The sequence below is a fragment of the Corythoichthys intestinalis genome, chromosome 11, assembly GCF_030265065.1.
Source record: "Corythoichthys intestinalis isolate RoL2023-P3 chromosome 11, ASM3026506v1, whole genome shotgun sequence".
NCBI lineage: Eukaryota > Metazoa > Chordata > Actinopteri > Syngnathiformes > Syngnathidae > Corythoichthys > Corythoichthys intestinalis.
Window position 1 is genome coordinate 57,017,694 of NC_080405.1, and position 23,184 is coordinate 57,040,877.

General features: G+C 41.4%; 1 protein-coding gene across 1 annotated transcript in view; it reads left to right on the plus strand.

Moving 5' to 3' along the window:
• Positions 1 to 4,087: 4,087 nt before the first annotated feature.
• LOC130923744 (proline-rich protein 2-like) overlaps positions 4,088 to 23,184 on the plus strand; it is a 68,065-nt gene continuing 48,968 nt past the window's right edge. Inside the window, exon 1 of the mRNA XM_057849671.1 lies at positions 4,088 to 4,494. Coding sequence (XP_057705654.1) covers positions 4,088 to 4,494 — 407 coding nt within the window. The remainder of the gene's footprint in view (positions 4,495 to 23,184) is intronic.

A 23,184-nucleotide genomic window follows, 5' to 3' on the forward strand; every position in this document is an offset into this window, starting at 1 on the left:
AATCTAGGAGAAAACAAAACAGATGTGACTTTTCTTTTAATGGCTGCCGTATAACTTGCTCGTTTCATCATGATGAATAAATGTTTCTTCCATGGATTGATACGGTAAAATGAAAGTGAGAACGTAAGTCGGAAATCCGTGAGAGCTCATCGCTGTCAACACGACAGTAACAATAGGAACTATTTGGGTTTGAGTTTCCCGAGGGACAGATATAGTTGACGGACACAGGAAGTCTGTGTTGTTACGTTTGCTATGGTCCGAGTTGCGGAGCTGCAATAAACGTCGACTCAAATGAGTTCAAGAAACTAAATTCTGTGCTTTATGAAGAGTGAAAAAAGCAGAATTTAACACAGACGAAACCATTTGGCCTATTAGAGTGAAGTATTACCGAAACAAAATGGTGACGTCACGTACCGTAATGGTCGGCAACGGGTCGCCGCATACGTTTCTTAAACACAACGTGGCCGTGTCAATAAAAAAAAAAAAAAAAAACGGTTTATATATATATATACTGTATGTAATATGTATATATTTCTGTCTCCATCCATGTACCCGTTTATAATGCGCACCATGATTTTACAAGTTGATTTTGGGGGGGGAAAAAGTGCGCGTTATATTCGGGAAATTACGGTATTAGGTCTAGTGACGCCCATCACACAGAAAAGGCAGGAGAATGTTTAAAAAAAAAAAAAAAAAAAATCCGTCTGACTTGACAGCCATCTATGGGATACACATGATATGCAGCACATATTATGTACAATAGACAGAAGCCACGTTGGCAAGTGGACAGTGTCTACAGTTTAATTTGACACAGTGAGGTTTGGAATGGGAAACTCTAATGCAGCTATATAAATAGAGACCATTGGTATTGTTGGTTTTGACATAGTTGATTTTGGTACAGCTGGTTGTGGTGTTGCTGTGAATGTCCCATTCGCGATCCCCTCGCTGATGATCGACAACCAATTCACCTTAATAGTAGGTCATAAGTTCACCGCGGCCTTGACCTTGACAGTGTAGGGTGAATCGATGGATAGTTCGTATAGTAGCCTACAATAAACAGTACATTAGCCTAATGCTAAAGCAAATGCGAATGCTATGCTAATGTGACGAGTGACATTTAGTGTGTGATGATTACTCAGCACAGACCTTACAGCAGGGGTCTCCAAACCGGTCCTCGAGGGCCGCTGTGGGTCCTGGTTTTTGTTCATACCGATCAAGCACAGACCTGGAATAGTTTGGAGCAAGGGCGTAGATTTGCATAGGGACAGTAGGGACATAACACCACCAACTTTTAAGGATGCTCATATTGTCCCCACCAACTTTTAAGCAACCTTATTTGCATTAAATAATGAGTTAAGTTATATAGGTAATTTAGATTGTCTTCCCATAAGTTGTAAGGATTGAATTGACCCTACATTATGTTCAGACCAGGGGTCGCGTTAACCAAATATTTTCCGTCGTTGACCGTTTTTTTAAAACGCTGACGGAAAAAACTGAAGTCCATCTGTCATTTTGACAGGTTGCAATTCACACCCCAGACCACAGGGTGGCGAGTGAGCATATTAATTACCTATTTTCTCTTGATGCATGACGTCGTCGGCCTTACTCGGAAAAATGTCAAGGCAACTGAGTGTCCGAAGTTTCTTCAAAAAGCCCCAAAACGACGATGGTGTTGATAAAAGAGGTGAAAAAAGAGGGACTGCACAAGCGGGCACGCAATTCAAGTCCATGCGCACCAGGAGGAAGGTGTGAGACTGCGTTCAGGCCACAGCAGGTGAACTGTTAATTTCATTGTTCCATATGTAGCCTATCTACTGGGGCCACAGTCAGCTGTTTTTGTCACTGCGGAGAAAAAGTTACATATTCATCTGCCTGATGTGTGATGGCACGGTGTGGATTCTCTGTTAAGCTTGTTCGGACAGAATATTAATTAAAACTAAATACTATTGAATATGTCATTATTATCATTTTAAGAATTTAAGTGACGGGTAAAAATAGATTATGACCGGATTTTTATGACCCTGTCAGTCAAAATGAAAGACAACGAAAAAGTCTAGCGCAACCTCTGGTTCAGACTTACATTTACCCCTTTTCACTTGCTGAATGTGCTGGTCCATTTTTTTCCCCTTCAAACGCACGTTTGATTGGCTGATGACTAGAACCACCACATTCACACAATCCCAGCAGAAATACATGTCGACATGCCGCCTCCTCCGCACACTTTGAAGAGGAGGGATACTATAAGGTTTTTTTTTTTCAGCCAGCAGCAGCCACTTTAAGTAATGTAAAAAGACGTCAATGTTGTGAAGATGGGAACACACCACTGATTTTGCAACTGAAACTCTGACCTGCATCAGAGTTAGCATTACATTAAACTGTGAACTTGCTAACCTGTAAAACTCGAGTAGAAAGCTGCTTAGAGACACGTTTTCCTGTATTTTTTCTACTTTTAACGTTAATTCAACTGTGCATTTTGTGCATTTATTCCCTAATTAAAATGTATTTTCTACATCATTAAAAAAATATTTTTTTATTTGCAGCCGATGCATTTAAAAAAAAAAAAAAAACCTTCCCCCCACAAAAAAAAAACAAAAAAACAACCACTGTAAATTTCCTTTATAATTAAGCAAGCGTTTTGAAAAATGACTTTCTCCCATGAAAATAATTTTACTTTAACTTTTTTCATTTTTACACAGGAACCAGCTATTTTTGAGAAATATACCCAGTCTCTTTGGTCTTATTAATGTCCTGTCCCCAACAAAAAGTGTACATGCAGGTTATGCTGTTATAGCGTCCCTACCAATGTTGAGACCAAACCTACACCGTTGGTTTGGAGACCACTCCTTTAAAGGCTAAAGCAACATTGCATACTGTAGGAATCTGACATTTTAGCCATACTGCCGGAATCACACCAGCCGAACCGCCGGACCCGCACCGGCACAGCTACAACAACCCGGGCCGGCGGTACTCCGACAACCCGTCCAAAACTCCGAGCGTTCACCTTAGTCTTAACTCCTTCTACTGACTCCATTTTGAAAGCTGGAAGAAGGCTTCGAAACACAACTTGACATTTTATTCACGTCGATAGCTTTCAACAACAAAAGGTTCCCGAGACAAAAATGACAACAATTAGTTAAAAATACAGAAGGTTCTCAGGGGCGGGCCGTTGGCAGGAAGAGGGGTGTGTTTGGGTCTTCTTTTTTATTTATTTTTATTTTTTTTAACCTGTCCTGTTCAGCTGTTTGACACAGAGAATGGAACTCTTAAGTCCCCGGTTGGTCTGAACAGTTTCAATGTTTCACATTGAGAGTGTGACATACCATTGTGATCATTCAACGTACCTTGTTTATTATGACAAAGCAGCAAACAGGAAGGGGTCAAGCGGGAACAGAAGAAAAGAAACACAAGAGAAGAAAGAAAAGAAAGACAAACAACAACAAGAAATACATTGAACGCCTACACCAACTACTAATATGTTGGTGCTATCGTCAGCTAGATGTATTTCCAGTTGACATCATGTGGGGGCCTGTGGACCTGGGAAAGAGGGTGAAAAAGGTGGGGGAGTCTATAAGCTAAGTGATTGAAAAGTGTAGAGCACAGGTGTCAAATCGATTCCAGAAAGGGCCAAGTCGGTGCTGGATTTTGTTCCAACCGATAACGCACAGAGAGTTTAACCAATGAACTTCCTGCTGGAACAAGCAGCACCTGACAAAGTTTAACTGATTACACATGTAAAAGATCTAATTGGTGAAAAGGTGTCCTCTTCATTGGCTGGAAAGCAAACCTGCACCCACTTGGCCCTTTTTGGAATCGGTTTGACACCTGTGGTGTAGAGTGTACACAAATCAGCTCTGATCTAGAACCCAGTAATCATGTGAATCCCTTGTGAGTGTAAGCCCGTTGGCGACCAACCCTACGCTGCCCCATCGCCAATCCCGTTACCGGGACCCCCCCACCCGAGCGCGCCCAATCACATCCAGCGCACGCGAGCCCCACCAAGCACGCGACAACCACGCAGACGAGCGGAAACGCCACGTAGGCGCGAAACCAGGGCCATGGCCCCCACCCAGCCAGGGAGGGAGGGGGGATGGTCAGCGCAGCCTATTCCTCCTCCCGCAGCCCAGTAAAGGAGCCGTTGTCACCCCCCCGGGATCCAGGGTGGTCCCCCAGGCCACCTGCGCTCCCCTCAGGGATGGGAAGAGGGGACGCACCACCGACCTCACGCCCACTCCCACCCACGTCTGCCAACCCGGCCCACGAGCCACAGCCGCCACCCCCGAAACGGCATGCCACGGGACCCCCAGCGGGCCACCAAGCCCAGGGCAGGATCCCCTGCCGGAGCAGGCAACATCCAGCCGATAAACCGGCGCCCAGCCAGGGACCCGCAACGGAGCACAGTGCGGATACCCAGTCAGAGAAGAGAGGGGAAGGCACCGCGGGGCGACGCGAGACCAGAGCCCCGACCTTCCGCCACTCGCTCGGCCGGCAGCCCAGGCAGAGGGGAGGCCACGCCCCAGGAGCCACGCCATTGAGAAGTGTGGGAAAAGCGTGGGACCCACCTACCACCCTATTACTGTGGCTACCAGGTTCCATTACACAGCACCGTGATGGGATTGTGAGGGGAGTGTAGTGCAATGTATGTATTAAAATAGGAGAGCTTGGCTTGGGGCAGTGGGATTTCTTATTATTCGTTTGGGTCTTCTTCTGTTCCAGATTTGGGCGGTCGAGTTCGTGTGTCACCGTTGCTGGGTCATGGTTAATGAGGCAACTGAGAGGCGCCGAGCTATCAAACTTAGAGTTATTTTTGTAAGGATTAACACTGCATTGCATGCTGGGAGGCGCGAGTGGCAATATGTTGCACAGCAAACATGTTGACAGCAGGTGGCAGAAGAGGGCTGTCACTCTCAAGGGAAGTGAGAGATTACATTGAGTAGTGATTGCCAAATGAAGCTTCTTGAAGCAATGAAGCTTTGCAGCCAATCGATTCAAAGCTTCACGGTGGTTCATTTGCTCTCAAGTGGCAATTAAGGCACTTATTCACCAAAGCGAGTAGGAATGCAACACGTCAAAGGCAGCGACGGATACCGACGCCAATTCTCCGTTGCCCAATCAATGCAATTCAGTTTCTCCAAAAAGTAAGCAACGGATCCGCAACATCTTTTGACAATGAAAACACCCGGAAAAATATGCGCGACATACCAAACTGCAGCGCACGGTGGAAACAGGGCTTAGCAGACGTGTGAGCCCATTGGGCAGCAGTTACGGTTACGTGTTATTTCAATAAAAGACAGACTCTCAGGAGATAAAAATTCCAATGTAAGTGCACCAGTAGAGCAAACAATGCCAAACCTCAGCACAGCTGGGAAAATCCAATCTGACTCATTTCAAAGTCGACGGAGAGAGAAATAGTGCTTCGGCGTAAATGCCACTGCAACTGCGCGGGCCAGCTTCCCTCGTCCAAAATGATGGTCACGTACTCTTAACATCACATGATTGATGTTACAAGGTTGTCTGTTTATAGTTTCGAAAAAAATGGCACTTTACGGCGCAGTCAGAGTTACGACAAGGTGGAATAGAACAACTTATATTCAAGACATAAAAGGCCTAACTTTCCACAATTTAGTTACTAGGCTCAAGTGGCACTAAGTTGCAGACATGGACAAAAAGCGGTATGCAAAATCTTGAGGTGAAAGAGAAAGCCTCAAGCCAAAAAAGATTCTTATACGACTTGGAGAATCACGACCTGAAGGTAGCAAAGGTGGGTCGAGTAGCCAAAAATTTGACTCAAGTAAGAGTAGCGTTACTTCAAAATAATATTACTCTAATATAAGTAAAAGTAGTCCATAAAATGTACTCAGGTATAAGTAAAAAAGTGAAAAGAATAGTCAAGTTATCAGTAACATTGTGAGTAACTGCTCTGATTTTTGGTTAAAAAAAAAATCTCAGCACAAACTTATTTATATGAACTGTTATTATTCTATGGTACTATACTGTAACTATTACATAACCACATTAAGCAGAAAAAAAAAATCATTGAATTCTGGCGAGAGGAAAATACAGGTAGTCCCCGGGTTATAAATGAGTTCGGTCCGTACGCTAGCCACGTAACACGAATTTTCACGTCAGGCAGATTAAACCCGTTAATTAACCCTCAAGTACCCTCTAAATCTCAAAATAACTATCCAAAAACTTGAATTATACGTCATTATACTGTCCTCGCCAAGATGTTGGAGCTATAAGTCCTCGCGAGACAGCGAGCTACGCTCCGAAATGAAGATGTCAAGCATCCGTGGGGTTTGCTGACTTGATTCAGCTGCTCATGACACCAACAATTGCAGAATAAAACTAAAATGAAAATTTAAATTAAGTCCATATCATCTTCAAGAGCAGCAATTCAAATTTGCGTTCATAACTAGCTGCTGAAACAGCAAAAGGAATCCGCACAAACGATTAGCATTTATCAGTTAGCATTCGCACATCATCAAAAACAATCACGTCAACCCAAGTATTTGACCACAATTGAAAATGAGCAATAAACGAGCAGGGCCGAGAACAAAGTGGTTTTTGGGATATGGCAATATGCCTTTTGGCTTTGGCATTTTTTCTGGTATACAGCAGCAAGACTTCTGGCATATGGATTTTTTTTTTTTTTTGCATATGGCAAAATAGCTTATGACATATGGCATTTTGTCTGGGCATATGGCTAAATGGCTTCTGGCATATGGCTTTTTTGGGATATGGCAAAATGCCTTTTTGCATTGGCATTTTTTCTGTTATATGGCAAAATGGCTTCTGGCATATGGTTTTTTTGGGGGGGGGGCATATGGCAAATTGGCCTATGGGATATGGCATTTTGTTTGGGCGTATGGCTAAATGGCTTCTGGCATATGGCTTTTTTGGCATATGACAAATGGCTTTTGGCTTATGGCAGTTTTTTGTATATGACAAAATGGCTTTTGGCATATGCCAAAATGGCTTTTGGCATATGGCATTTTTTTCCATATGGCATTTTTTGGGCATATGGCAAAATGGCCTCTGGCATATGGCATTTTGGCATATGGCAATATGACTTCTGGCATATGGCATTTTTTTTTTTTTTTTTTGCATATGGCAAATGGCTTCTGGCATATGGCATTTCTTGGCATATGGCATTTCTTGGAATATGGCAAAATGGCTTTTTGCCATATGCCATATGCCAAAAAATGCCATATGTCAAAAGCCATTTTGCCATATGCTCAAAAAATGACATATGCAAAAAAATGGCATATGCCAAAAGCTATTTTGCCATATGCCTAAAAAATGCCATATGCAAAAAAAAAAAAAAAAAAAAGCCACATGGCAAATGCCATTTTGCCATATACCACAAACTGCCATATGTCAAAAGCCATTTTGCCATATGCCATAAAATGCCATATGCCAGAAGCCATTTAGCCATATGCCCAAACAAAATGCCATATGCCATAAGCAATTTGCCATATGCCCCCCCAAAAATGCCATATGCCAGATGGCATTTTGCCATATGCCAAAAAAAGCCATATGTCAGAAGCCATTTTGTCAAATGCCCCAAAAATAACATATGCAAAACAAATATGTGCCCAAAAACTGCCATATGCCAAAAGCCATTTTGCCATATGTCAAATACAACTTTTTGTTCTCACTGTCTCTCCAATAAACAGTACAAAAAGGTGTTCTATCCAGGTGTTGCCTCTGTGGATGCTTCACAAGCAACAAGAAACCTAGAAGGTCAAGAGGTAACGGGCCCGCATTTCTTCATTATATTTTCAAACGTGTCCATGTTTTTACTGAACCGTGGGCGTGCCTTTCAACTGTAGTAGTCATTCAAGGAAAATGTCATCATGTTGTCTTTTCTTTTTTCATTCGTCTTGGCCAACAAAAGCCTCGGTAATAGTAAAGTTTGTGGCACAAAACGTTGCCATCCATCCACCCTGCGGAGGCCTTCTTTCTCATCTCCTGCTCCCTCTACTTAATTCTACATCCTTTCTTCTCACGCCAGACATGCCCAACTGTAGCCAATTAGCATTTTTTTAAGCCTTTCTTCTCTTTCATTTTCTCCCCTCTTTTCTCGCCTCTGTTTGTTGTGTAAATTAGAGTTTAAGACGCATTTTGAGCCCCCGCTCTCCCTCGCTCAACATGAATAAACCTGCAGGCAATTAAACATTTATAGCGCTGGCATGTCCCCGTTTATCCCGTCACAGAATTGGCTTCCTCACACATGTCCGTTGGCCTCTCACCTGCTTTTACCTCTGCCCCCCTCCGCTCTTTCAGCTTTAAAACTCAACATCCGTGCTAAGACTTGCTAATTTTCGTCTGATGAAACAAGAACGAAACCAAAATGCAGTGTAGCAGCGTCTGGCTGTGTCACTCGTGTGACCTGCTGCCCAACTTCTCACCAGTGCAGTGTCCTCTCCAGTCTCCAGGCTTGAACACACGGTAAGATTTGTTTTCTCATCTTGGTCAGAGAGAATACAGTGCCTTGCAAAAGTATTCGGCCCCCTTGAACCTTGCAACCTTTCGCCACATTTCAGGCTTCAAACATAAAGATATAAAATTTTAATTTTTTTGTCAAGAATCAACAACAAGTGGGACACAATCGTGAAGTGGAACAAAATTTATTGGATAATTTAAACTTTTTTAACAAATAAAAAACTGAAAAGTGGGGCGGGCGATATTATTCGGCCCCCTTGCGTTAATACTTTGTAGCGCCACCTTTTGCTCCAATTACAGCTGCAAGTCGCTTGGGGTATGTTTCTATCAGTTTTGCACATCGAGAGACTGACATTCTTGCCCATTCTTCCTTGCAAAACAGCTCCAGCTCAGTGAGGTTGGATGGAGAGTGTTTGTGAACAGCAGTCTCCAGCTCTTTCCACAGATTCTCCATTGGATTCAGGTCTGGACTTTGACTTGGCCATTCTAACACCTGGATACGTTTATTTTTGAACCATTCCATTGTAGATTTGGCTTTATGTTTTGGATCATTGTCCTATTGGAAGATAAATCTCCGTCCCAGTCTCAGGTCTGGTGCAGATACCAACAGGTTTTCTTCTAGAATGTTCCTGTATTTGGCTGCATCCATCTTCCCGTCTATTTTAACCATCTTCCCTGTCCCTGCTGAAGAAAAGCAGGCCCAAACCATGATGTTGCCACCACCATGTTTGACAGTGGGGATGGTGTGTTCAGGGTGATGAGCTGTGTTGCTTTTACGCCAAACATATCGTTATGAATTGTGGCCAAAAACTTCAATTTCTGTTTCATCTGACCAGAGCACCTTCTTCCACATGTTTGGTGTGTCTCCCAGGTGGCTCGTGGCAAACTTTAAACAAGACTTTTTATGGATATCTTTGAGAAATGGCTTTTTTCTTGCCACTCTTCCATAAAGGCCAGATTTGTGCAGTGTACGACTGATTGTTGTCCTATGGACAGACTCTCCCACCTCAGCTGTAGATCTCTGCAGTTCATCCAGAGTGATCATGGGCCTCTTGGCTGCATCTCTGATCAGTTTTCTCCTTGTTTGAGAAGAAAGTTTGGAAGGACGGCCGGGTCTTGGTAGATTTGCAGTGGTCTGATGCTCCTTCCATTTCAATATGATGGCTTGCACAGTGCTCCTTGAGATGTTTAAAGCTTGGGAAATCTTTTTGTATCCAAATCCGGCTTTAAACTTCTCCACAACAGTATGTCCGACCTGCCTGGAGTGTTCCTTGGTTTTCATAATGCTCTCTGCACTTTAAACAGAACCCTGAGACTATCACAGAGCAGGTGCATTTATACGGAGACTTGATTACACACAGGTGGATTGTATTTATCATCATCGGTCATTTAGGACAACATTGGATCATTCAGAGATCCTCACTGAACTTCTGGAGTGAGTTTGCTGCACTGAAAGTAAAGGGGCCGAATAATATTGCACGCCCCACTTTTCAGTTTTTTATTTGTTAAAAAAGTTTAAATTATCCAATAAATGTTGTTCCACTTCACGATTGTGTCCCACTTGTTGTTGATTCTTGACAAAAAAATTAAATTTCATATCTTTATGTTTGAAGCCCGAAAAGTGGAGAAAGGTTGCAAGATTGAAGGGGGCCGAATACTTTTGCAAGGCACTGTATGTGTAACCGGTGTGTCAGCGGTGCCCCGCGTTCCGCTCCCACCTCTGACTAGGCTGGGACACGAACCCGCACGCCACGACGCTTCCACTCAGCAGGTACGGGCGCTAACCACTGCGCCATAAAGCTCAAGCCAACAGCACAGTCGCCAGCCTCCCTAAATGAAGGAATCAGCAGGGAGGTTTCCACGCGCCACAACGGACCTGCGTGTAACCATTACACTCACCCCCAGAGACCTTCGCTGCCGATCCGGGTCACGGCACCAATGTGACCCATTTTTCTTTGTCTGCTGCGATTTGGAGCGCCGAACTCCTGGACTCTGCATTGTGTTGTGTTTGAAAATATTTCCAGGAAACGTGGATGGTTTTTATTGTCTGCACAACACATGCACACGATGCGAGCTGGTCACTCTCACAGGCCTCGCCACAACATGCTTTGCTGATGACAAAATGCAACTGGCTTGAACAAATAATAATGAAAAATAATTGTACCAGCACAACACATGCACACGATGCGAGCTGGTCAGTCTCACGGCCTCGCCACAACGTGCTAAGGAACAATTGAACATGGTTAGCTCTTTGGCGCTAAGCTAATAGCAACTTAGCAATGCTATCCAACTTACCTTTGCTGATGACAAAATGTAACTGGCGCCATCTGCGGCACGCCCAGCTATTTATAGTCACCACATGAGTTGGGGGCGCTATTGTGCCTTCTAATGTGAACAAGTGGGATTATACACATCCATAACAACTCTGTTACATATGCAATGTTGCTTTAGCCTCTAAAGACGTGTGCTAAGTGATCATCACAGACTAAATGTAACTTGTAGCATTAGCATAGCGTTCGCATTAGCATTAGGCTAATGCTAACTCTAACAACTTTTTTTACATACAGTACGTGGGGTCCAGGTGTGTGTTATTAATTGAAAATAATGTACAGTTCTCCTTCTGAGTGTATATTACCAACAAGTTGTCGATACGTGCTCGTCTGTCAATGTTCATTCAAAATAGTTGGAAACCCTTATTTATTTTTTTATTTTTTTGGATTAAAACCTTTTAATTTTACACTCAAAAACGGTTTGTGCATTCATCGACGAAAACTAGACGAAGACCAAGTATTGGTCGAGTATTTTCTTTTTTTTAATTTTCCAGACAAAAACATTTTTTGTCAATATTGACTAAAACTAGACGAAATTAGCCTTGAGTTTTCGTCAACAAAAAATTTGGAGATGACTGAAATATGACTTAGACCAATAAGTATTATCGTGCAAAAGACAAAGATGAAAATGAAAAGGGCTGCTAAAACAACACTGGCTTACATACAGAGCCCCGATAGATTCATGTCGACAACATGCCGCCCCCTTCGAAGAGGAGGTATATTAGAAGTGTTTTTCAGCCAGCAGCAGTCACTGTAAGTAATGTAAAAAAAAAAAAAAAAAATGTGTCAATGTTGTGGAGGAGGGGGAAAAAAACACTCATTATACTACTGGAAGTCTGACCTGCATCAGAGTTTGCCTAACCTTAAACTGTGTGAGTTTGCTAACCTGTAAAACTACATTAAAAAAAAAGATAATATTTATGCAAGATTGTTATATCAAATGGCACAACAAAACAAACAAAAAATTTTGTAACGTTTGTGACCTGTTTGGAGCGAATCGGACAATGTGAGGGGGCTGGGAGGTCATGTGATAAAAAAATGAAACGTTAATATCTCAAAATCCATTGTAGCACAAATGAACATTTTTGTGGAACAAACCGGCACAAACGTTTGCGACCAGTTTGGAGCGAATTATACAATTAGTGGAGTCTGTGATGCCACGTAATAACAAAATAAAATGTTGATATCTCAAAATCTATAACAGTACAAATTTTTAAAATTGCGGCACAGGCATAGCACAAACGTTTGCGACCATTTTGGAGCGAATCGGACAATGTGGGGGCTGTGACGTCACTTGATAAAAAAAACAAAAAAAACAAAAAAATGAAACATTAATACCCCAAATCCATAATAGCACAATCAAAAAATTTTGCGGCACAAACCAGTACAAACATAGCACAAACAGTCGCTAGCAGTTTTGAGTGGATCGCACAATTAGGGGAGGCTGTGATGTCACTTAATAACAAAATAAAATGTTAATATCTATAATCCATAACAGCACAAACAAAAAACACTGCGGCACAAGCGTAGCACAAACGTTTGCGACCAGTTTGGAGAGAATCGGACAATGTGAGGGGCTGTGACGTCACATAATAAAAAAAATAAAACGTGAATATTGCAAAATCCATAATAGCGCAAAATGAACATTTTTGCGGCACAAACGTAGCACACCAGTTTGGAGTCAATCGGACAAAGTGAGGGGCCTATGACGTCACGTGATCCAAAAAATCTGAAACATTAATATCCCAAATCCATAATAGCGCAAACAAACATGTTTGCGGCACAAACCAGCACAAACATTCGCTACCAGTTTGGAGCTAATCGGAAAATTTGGGGAGGCTGTGACATCACGTGATTAAAAAAAATAAAATGCTAATACCTCAAAATTAATAATAGCACAAACAAACATTTTTGCGGCAAAAACCAGCACAAACCTTCGCTACCAGTTTGCAGCTAATCGGACAATTTGGGGAATAAATGTTACTAAAAAATTTTGAAAAATGAAACGTTCAATCTCAAAATCTAAAACAGGACAAACAAAAATTTTTGTGGCACTAACCGGCACAAACGTTAATATCCTAAATCCATAACAACACAAACAAAAATTTTTGCCGCACAAACGTAGCACTAACATTTGCAACCAGTTTGGAGTGAATCAGACAATGTGAGGGGCCTATGACGTCACGTGATTTAAAAAAAAAAAAAAAAAAAGAAACATTAATATTCCAAATCCATAATAGCACAAATGAACATTTTTGCGGCACAAACCAGCACAAACGTAGCACAAACGCTTATGACCAGTTTGGAGTGAATCGGACATTGTGAGGGGGCTATGACGTCACGTGATTTAAAAAATTGAAACGTTTATATCCCAAATCCATAATAGCACAAACGAACATTTTTGCGGCACAAACCAGCACAAACGTTGTAACAGTTTGGAGCTAATCGGACAATTTGGGGAGGCTGTGACATCACGTGATAAAAAAACCTAAAACGTTAATATCTCAAAATTCATAAAAGCACTAATGAACATTTTTGTGGTACAAACGTTTGCGAACAGTTTGAAGCGAATCAGACAATGTGGGGTGGGGCTATGACATCACATGATTTTAAAAAAAAAAAAAAAACATTAATATCTCAAAATCCATAATTGCACGAGCGGACATTTTTGCGACACAAACGTAGCATAAACAAAATTTTGGGACACACACCAATCAAACATTTGAGACCAATTTTGAGCGAATTGGACAATGTGTGTGTGTGTGTGGGGGGGGGGGGGGGTTGTGACCTCACGTGATAAAAACAGAAAACATTGATATCTCAAAATCTATAATAGAACAAACAAACAAACATTTTTGCAGCACAAACGTAGCACAAACGTTTAAGACCAGTTTGGAACACATCGGACAATGTGGGGGGTTGACCTCACATTGACCTTTAAAACAATCATTAATATTTCAAAAATTAAATGGCACAAATGATAATTTTTCCAGCACAAACATACCACAAGCGACTGATATAATTTTTATTTGAAATTTGCAATATGGGGGTGATTTCAACCAACTGTGCCCGCTCATTCAGGACAGCTGTGCTAAGCGTGCGTTTTTGTCTTTAGATGGATGAAACAGAACAAAGTTAGAAAGCAGAATATAAATTAGCAGCCATCGCGCAGCTTGAATCCAAAATGATGTCCCGTGTGAACAATGTTCGCAACTGTTTGTGTACACATTGCGGTTTATCAATGTGTGCGCAATCATGTGTTTTCAGTTGCGGGAACAGATGTGCAACACGGTGCTATGAAATCCGACGCCTCCTTCCCTTCAGCATCAACTATAGCGGCCCCCGCTCTTCTTCTTCTTCTTGTCCTCCAAACCCGCCCAGAACTACATTATAAGACACATGTGGAAACAATTCAGTCAATGCCCTAAGCAGGGTAGCCCGCTCTCACACACACACGCTCGCGCAAGATGTACATTTATTTCGCACTCTCTTACGCAGACATACCATCGTACATGTGAGTCTGATCCATCCCCAGTAGAAGCGCGGCACATTTTGACAGTGTGTTAACTCCGCTGTGATCCTAAACTGCTATCGGGTTGTCGACACTCAGTAAGCGAGTCGTGTGTAACCGTGAGAGTTTTTTTTTCTTTTCTGAGAAGGTGAGCAGGGACGCACAGAACAAAATGTGCAGCATACACTGCAAATTTCTAACATCTTAATCAGATTCTTTTCAATAATCTAGTCCAGGGGTCCCCAAACTTTTTCCTGTGACGGCCACATAACCCTTCCCTTTTCTGATGAGGAGCCGTGGTCAGTTTGTAACAGAAAAAGTGTGACGATTGCAGGGGTGGCTAAATGTAAAAATATTGTTTTTCAGAAAGTCACAATCAAATAACCCTTTCTGGATTCTTCACGGAACCAAAATAAATAATATAATATAATTAGGGATGTCAAACGATCAAAATTTTTAATCGAGTTAATCACATCTTAAAAATTAATTAATCGTAATTAATCGCAATTCAAACATCTCTAAAATATGCCTTATTTTTCTGTAAATTACTGTTGGAATGAAAATATAAGGGATATATACATTCAACATACTATACATAAATACTGTACTGTGGTACCTCTACATACGATCGCTTCGACACACGAACTTTTCGACATCCGACGTAAAATTTTGACTCGCCATTTGTTTCTACATCCGACGACATGCTCGAAATACGACGACAATGGCAGCACCGCAGACGAATGCGCGGCGGATTTTCTTGTGTGACAAATCAACACTGGTTTCAGAAAAGGTTGGTACAGGTGGTGAAACAAGGAAAAAGTTGACGCTTACCTTCTAAATGAAGATGCAAATGACAGAAAAATATGAGCGTAGGGTGGGCATCCGTGAAATGGCTCAACAATACATCTCCACGGTCCTCCTCCGACCATCGTTCGCCAGTCTTTATAAGTTAAGCTGACAGTTCTTATTGTGGTAACATCTCAAGAGAAATCGCCAACTTCGCCACGTTTTTATCATTTATTTCACAACTTATTCAAAACAAAAACACCTTCTGTCTGCCGCAATTGACGGTGTTCTCAAGAAAACATTCAAAGTGAAAGTGAAACTCAAGCTCACCGGTCTGTCTCTGGCACTTCAGCCCCGCGGTGCGTTCAGGGTCATCAAAAAACGTCCGCCACATTAGAACCCGATTCGTTACATTAATACAGGAATTATTATTATTATTATTATTATTATTATTCCGATTTTGATTTATAATTTATTTGTTTTGCTATGTGTAATTGCCATTTGTAATAGTACCAGCAGTATTTTTTAAGGATTTAGTGAAGGTTTTTGGGCTGTGGAACGAATTAATGGAATTATAATGTATTCCTATGGGAAAATCCTGCTCGACATACGACCATTTCGACTTACAAACAAGGTCCTGGAACGGATTAACTTCGTATGTAGAGGTACCACTGTATTTGTTTATTGTTGAGTTAATTATCGAGGGTTGATTGAATATTTGCTTGTGCTCATATATACCTAATGCATGTTTTTTTATTGATATAACCAGTAATGATTATTGCTTGCTATAATAGGTTGTAGTATAATGTTTAAAGTGTTATAAAGTGTTAAAGAGGGTCGGGGTGACAACTGCCTTGCTCCATGGCCGCAACATTGCGTAACTAGACCTTTTGGGACATCTTCAGCATCTTACGTCTAGACTTTCGACGACATCTCCCATTCGAGGACATCTTCCATGGCCGCAGTGTTGCATAACAGAAGTGTCTGGGCCATTCTGACCACTTTATCTAAATGCCCTTGCTTACACACGTGTATTTAGTTAGTTCCGCCTATATGCTCACACATAGCCAATCAAAATCACATGGGTGTCTCCAGCTTGCTTTCCCCCTCCCTTTAGGGCAGCACCTTTCTGTGTTAGGACAAGCCCCTAATAAAAGAAAGAGCAAGGAGTTTAGTTTTAGATCAATTTTGGTGACTAAATCTAGTATTTCACTGTCTAGTCCCTCCTTGCTCTCCTTGGCCAAGAAAACTGAGTGTCTTCTCTCCTTATTTTTGGGTAATTTTACAAATGTCTACCTAAGGATCTATTTTTGATCTTGACATTTATTATAACAATAAATCAACAAGATGGCATTAACATTAACATTCTGTTAAAGCGATCCATGGATAGAAAGTCTTGTAGTTCTTAAAAGATATATGTTAGTACAAGTTATAGAAATTTAATGTTAAAACCCCTCCTAATGTTTTCGTTTTAATAAAATTTGTAAAATTTTCAATCAAAAAAATAAACTAGTAGCTGCCATTGTGGATGTCAATAATTACACAATGCTCATGGTGCATAAAATCAGTCGCACCCAAGCACCAGCAGAGGGAGACAAAAACACAAGTAACAAGTGGACATGACACTCTGCTGTCATTTTAATCTGTTTGAGCGGGGCATGTGCGTTAATTGCGTCAAATATTTTAACGTGATTAATGAAAAAAATTAATTACCGGCCGTTAACACGATAACTTTGACAGCCCTAAATATAATATAATATAATATAATATAATATAATATAATATAATATAATATAATATAATATAATATAATAATAACACTAATAATTAAATAGATTATAACCAAATAACTCTCTATGGGTTCTTCACAGAAAAAAGCCGGGAAATAAATAACACTATTAAAAAAAAAAAAAAAAATGTTTTTTTTTTTTTTTTTTTACCATTTTTTTTTTTTTTGTTCAAGGGGCCGGACCAAATGTGGCTGCGGGTCGTGGAGACCCCTGATCAAGTCAAATCATTTTGTTAATTTTCCTATGATGGTTAAAGTTTAGTTAACAGTTGGATGCGTCAGATTATTCCACTCACTTTAAGCATAAGCGGAGTTTGAGGGGAGGCCGGCCGAAAAGTTTCATTGCATGTAATTGACTTTCCTATATGTATAAAAGTTGTAAAGCAATAAAGCAAACAGCAAAAATGAATGAAATGAACAAAAATAGATATTTTTATTATGGGTCAAAAAATTTTTTCGAACAGATCATGTGACTAGCACCTTAGACCAGGGGTCCCCAACCGCCGCCGGTCCGTGGCGCATTTGCTACCAGGCCGCAAAAGGAATAATAATTTATTAACGACTGCATTCGGGCCAAATTAATTTTGGCCTGTGCCCCTTAACACACCAACATCCCTGTCTACTCTAGATATAATACTACAGGATAGAATGTTGTTATAGAAATCCATTGATTTGACTGCGAGCAGTACATCTTGTTTCGTACAAAAAAAAACCAAAATCACATTGTTTGATTTTGAAATAATTTATTTCCAAATTAGAGTGGAAAATAAGTATTTGGTCACCTACAAACAAGCAAGATTTCTGGCTGTCAAAGAGGTCTAACGAGGTTCCACTCGTTATCTATATTAATGGCACCTGTTTTAACTCATTATCGGTATAAAAGACACCTGTCCACAATCTCAATCAGTCACACTCCAAACTCCACTATGGCCAAGACCAAAGAGCTGTCGAAGGACGGCAGAGACAAAATTGTAGACCTAAACCAGGCTGGGAAGACTGAATCTGCAATAGGTAAAACGCTTGGTGTAAAGAAATCAACTGTGGGAGCAATTATTAGAAAATGGAAAACATGCAAGACCACTGATAATCTCCCTCGATCTGGGGCTCCATGCAAGATCTCACCCCGTGGCATCAAAATGATAACAAGAACGGTGAGCAAAAATCCTAGACCCACACGGGGGGACCTAGTGAATGACCTACAGAGAGCTGGGACCACAGTAAAGCCTGAGTTATACTCCCGCGTTGCGGTGACGGCGCAGCGACTACGGCGTCATTCGACATTCGATAGTTCTGCAGTGAGGGAACGCGTTGCTCTGTAATTCACCGCCAAGCCACTAGAGGGGGGTTGCGTTATGTTTGTACGGTTTTGGGGCATGCTTGTTGACTTCCGCTAGTCGGAGAAAAAATAAACAATGCAAGATGGAACTCTTGAAAGTAAATATTCTGCTCATCAACACTGAATAAATATTGAACATACAAATGTTGAGGGGCAGGCGACGCAGAAGACGGTTTCGAGGCGGTCTGGCCGACTTTTGATGCCGCACAGAGAGAGTTTTAGACTCGGGTGGAGAGAGCTAGCGGTGGCAGCTAGCTTCAAACTGGCGTCGAGCACTGCGCTCAAGGTCTGCAAAGCCCTCCAGCCCGATTTGTTTGCCATGTCCCACAACCAGCCAGTGGGAAGCCGTAGCAGATTTCTGGCGTCTATGGAACTTCCCAAACTGCGTTGGGAGCCTTGATTTTAACGTTATCATAAAAAGCACCGAGGCACTCTCAATCAGTGATGATGTATCGTGTGTGTGAACTGTCTGTTATTGAAAATTAAAGATCAAAACAACTCTTTTGACACCAAATCTGTGCTTTATTCTTCATATACTTGAAGTGTGACACGTAAATAAGTCACAGACTCACAGCAAACATATGTACACAATAAATGATGAAGTGCACCAACCAAAAATACAACATAAAGTGATAAAAAGTTGGCAGTTTTTGGCCGACTGGGTCACCGCTTCGTGTGGCCACTCGATTCTGAACACACGTCTCGGTGGTTCTTCCATTTTTTTTTTTTTTTTTCAATCGCCGACCTTGCCATTTGGCAATCACAATAATGTTTTGACGAGACTTGCTCTTCGATGATACTCCCGTCGGCTTGGTCCATTTTTGCGTGTAGAAAATAATGTTTGATTCTATTCTACAATGGCGGTGATTTCGAGCTAAACCGGAAACTACAGTCTGAGTGGACCAATCTCAATCCGTTTTCGCCACGTCATACACGTCTACGTGACGCGAAGGTTAGAAAATTCGAGAGGCGCGCGTCAGGCTACGGCGTAGGGTCGTAACTCGGTTCTTCCTTGACGGCATAGGTCTGACGCGGAAGTATAACTCGGCCTTAACAAAGGCTACTATCAGTAACACAGTGCGCCGCCAGGGACTCAAATCTTGCACTGCCAGACGTGTCCCCCTGCTGAAGCCAGTACACGTCCAGGCCCGTCTGCGCTTCACTAGAGAGCATTTGGATGATCCAGAAGAGGACTAGAAGAATGTGTTATGGTCAGATGAAACCAAAATAGAACTTTTTGGAAGAAACACAGGTTCTCCTGTTTGGAGGGGAAAGAATACTCAATTGCATCCGAAGAACACCATACCCACTGTGAAGCATAGGGGTGGAAAAATCATGCTTTGGGGCTGTTTTTCTGCAAAGGGACCAGGACGACTGATCTGTGTAAAGGAAAGAATGAATGGGGCCATGTATCGAGAGATTTTGAGTGAAAATCTCTTTCCATCGGCAAGGGCAACGAAGATGAGACGTGGCTGGGTCTTTCAGCATGACAATGATCCCAAACACACAGCCAGGGCAATAAAGGAGTGGCTTCGTAAGAAGCATTTCAAGGTCCTGGAGTGGCCTAGCCAGCCTCCCCATAGGAAATCTGTGGAGGGAGTTGAAAGTCCGTGTTGCCCAACGACAGCCCCAAAACATCACTGGGCCAAAATACTAGCAACAGTGCATGAAAAGCTTGTGAAGAGTTACAGAAAACGTTTGGCCTCCGTTATTGTCAACAAAGGGTACATAACAAAGTATTGAGATGAACTTTTGGTATTGACCAAATACTTATTTTCCACCATGATTTGCAAATAAATTCTTTAAAAATCAAACAATGTGATTTTCTGTTTTTTTTTTCCACTTTCTGTCTCTCATGGTTGAGGTTTACCCATGTTTCAATTCTAATTTTTTCAAGTAGGAGAACTTGCACAATTGGTGGTTGACTAAATACTTATTTGCCCCACTGTATATATATTTTGTTTGAAGCAACTTATTTTTGATTGAATAAGACACAAATGTCCTAGCCAAAATGCGGTCCAAACGCAAAACAACATTACTTCAATCAAAAAAGTAAAAGCATTATCTGACAGAACTGCAGGGGTGCCAATACTTTTGGCCAGCAGTAATAAGAACAAATAGTAATACTAATTTAAAGTAAGTGGAATAATCTGATGCATTAATCTGTTAACTAGTCTTTAACACACAAAACAAGATGGAGAACATTAAATAACTAGATTTCAGAAAAGGCCTTGTAACGCAAATTGTATCATGAGCTACCCAGGGGTTCCCACTCCGATTGATGAAATCCTGAACTGTATCAGACTCAAATTGGTGACATTTGTTGATTGTTAAATGTCATCGCATGACTTCATTCTCTATTAATTATAACGCAATCCATCAAGCAAGACAGAAAATCAAAGTCAAATAAACTGTGCCACATTTTGTTAACATTTGGTGTTCTGTTCTCGATTAAGTCGCATTCTGTCATTTTCATTATTGCGGCTTTTCTATCTTTTCTATTCACTTAGTGTGTATAGACGAGAGCGCGTATATATAGCTACGAAATCCGAATCCTTCGCTTGTATTTACATCTAAGACTGACGTTGACATGTCAACACCAACAAAATGAAAAGGGACAAAACCTGTTTTATGCCACGCTGACATTCCAGACTGTTTGCAACATTAGTGAAACACAGAGAAAGTTGTCATTATCCACTCAAACATAAATATCCTCTTTAGATGCCAAGCAACTACAACTGTTTCGCATTACAACATTGGATGTTGTGTAATTTGATGGTAGCTTTGCATGAAAAGCTACCATCTATAATATTCCAATGGCGTTTCTTCCCAGCCAAAACCGTTTGACCCATCGACACTGTTCAAACATCAAAACGACCGAGGGAAACTTTCATTGGACACAAAAAAAAAAAAATGACTGTTCGCCCAAAAATGTGTACTTTCAAAATGTATCTAGTCCTACAATTTTTATCCAATTCACATAATTCATACATTAAAAATTTCCAAGTAGATCCAGCTGCGGCCCTAAAGCAGGGCGCGTGGTTGGCTTACGATGAACAGTTGATCTGATTAGTCATTGAAAGCATGCGGACAAGAGCTAGATATATTTCGAACTACAGTGGTATGAAAAAATATTTGAACCTTTCGGAATTTCTCAAATTTCTGCATAAAAAAACATAAAATGTGATCTGATCTTTGTCAAAATCCTCAGCACCGCCTGCTGTGAGTGACTTCCAGCGCCCCTGCCGACCGACGTAGTTTTGCAAGTTATTAAGTTAACACAATTTCATGTTATGCTAACTCTGATGCAGTTCGGACTTTCAGAAGCAAAATGAATGGTGTTTCCCCCACCTTCACAGCATTGACATCTTTTTACATTACTTACAGTGGCTGCTGCTGGCCGAAAAACACTTCTAATATCCCTCCTCTTCGAAGGGGTCGGCATGTTGTCGAGATGAATCTGTTGTGGCTGTGTATATGAGCTAGTGTTGTTTTTGGCAGCCCTTTTCATTTTCGTGGTGTGTCCCCTCTTGCTATCCCTGAAAGCCGGATGATGGGTGCGCGGGTGGCCCTGAGGACCACCCGCTCCTTTGCTGGGATGCGGGATGGGCTGCGCGTAAAACCCCCTCCACCCCCTGTCCGCCCATTTTGAATAGAAAATGCTAAAATAAAAGGTTCCCGGTACGTGTTTCCATGACAACCTCTGGGCCATTTCCTGTTTTGGTCTCGCGTCACATGTGTTGTGGGACTGAAAGGCGCGGACCAGGCGGGTGGACATTCGAGCCGAGTGTTGAGACGTTGCGAGGGAATGTTGATCTATGGATATCCACGAATGAAGGTGAGTATTTTTCCTTCATTCTGGAGGGTATCAGCAAAAGGTTGGACCCCCTACATGTGCGCCCGTTTCGTAGCTTTGCCGTAGCAACGACGGGCAGTCATCGCTCCAAGTTGGCAAGCTTTGTTTACATCATATGCGTGTTGCACATTTATGCCGTGAGGCGATGTGTTCGTTTATCATCTGTGGGATGTGTTGTAAGTCTGATTAAGTGTAAAGCGCTTAGTTGCCGCCACGTTTTGTGGCCAAATTGACCGAGTGTGTGTTGAGAGGAGTTTTGCACACGCATCCGCGCCCGCCACCACCTTTGCAATTTTGTGCAGTCAGTTTGCATTGTTTTACATTGGCACTGATATGCTGTTAACCATAACCCGAAATTCAGACGTTTTGACATGAGGCTCAATCTTAGAGGTTAGCGGGGTTTAATTGGTCGGTGGAATTGATTTCAACAAATTCCAAGCAGTTTGTCAGATATTTGTTAGTTTCAGGGCTCCATGAGTGGCTAAGCTAGCGCGAAATTCTAATATCCCCCTTTAAATTCAATCATCGGAAAGTCAATTACATGTGAGGACATTTTTTTGTTGTCATTCTTATGTTGAGGCGGCAAAGGGAGAAAAATAGGTAAAAAGTAACTGATAGATTACTTTTAAAGTAACTTAGTTACTTTGATGATGAAGTAATCAGTAAAGTAACTAGATTACTTTTTTGAGGCGTAATCAGTAATTAAATTACTTTTTCAAGTAATCAGTGACAATTAGGGTGGTTCTGATCATGTTTTTTTTTGCCGATCGTTTTAGTTTGAGTATCTGCCGATCCCGATATTTCCCGATCCGATTGCTTTTTTTCCCTCCCGATTCAATTCCAATCATTCCCGATCATTTTTCCCGATCATATACATTTTGGCAATGCATTAAGAAAAAAATGAATACAACTCAGACGAATATATACATTCAACATACAGTACATAAGTACTGTATTTGTTTATTATGACAATAAATGCTCAAGATGACATTTACATTATTAACATTCTTTCTGTGAGAGGGATCCACGAATAGAAAGACTTGTGACTTTGTATATTGTGACTAAATATTGCCATCTAGTGTATTTGTTGAGCTTTCAGTAAATGATACTGTAGCCATGCCCAAATGCATG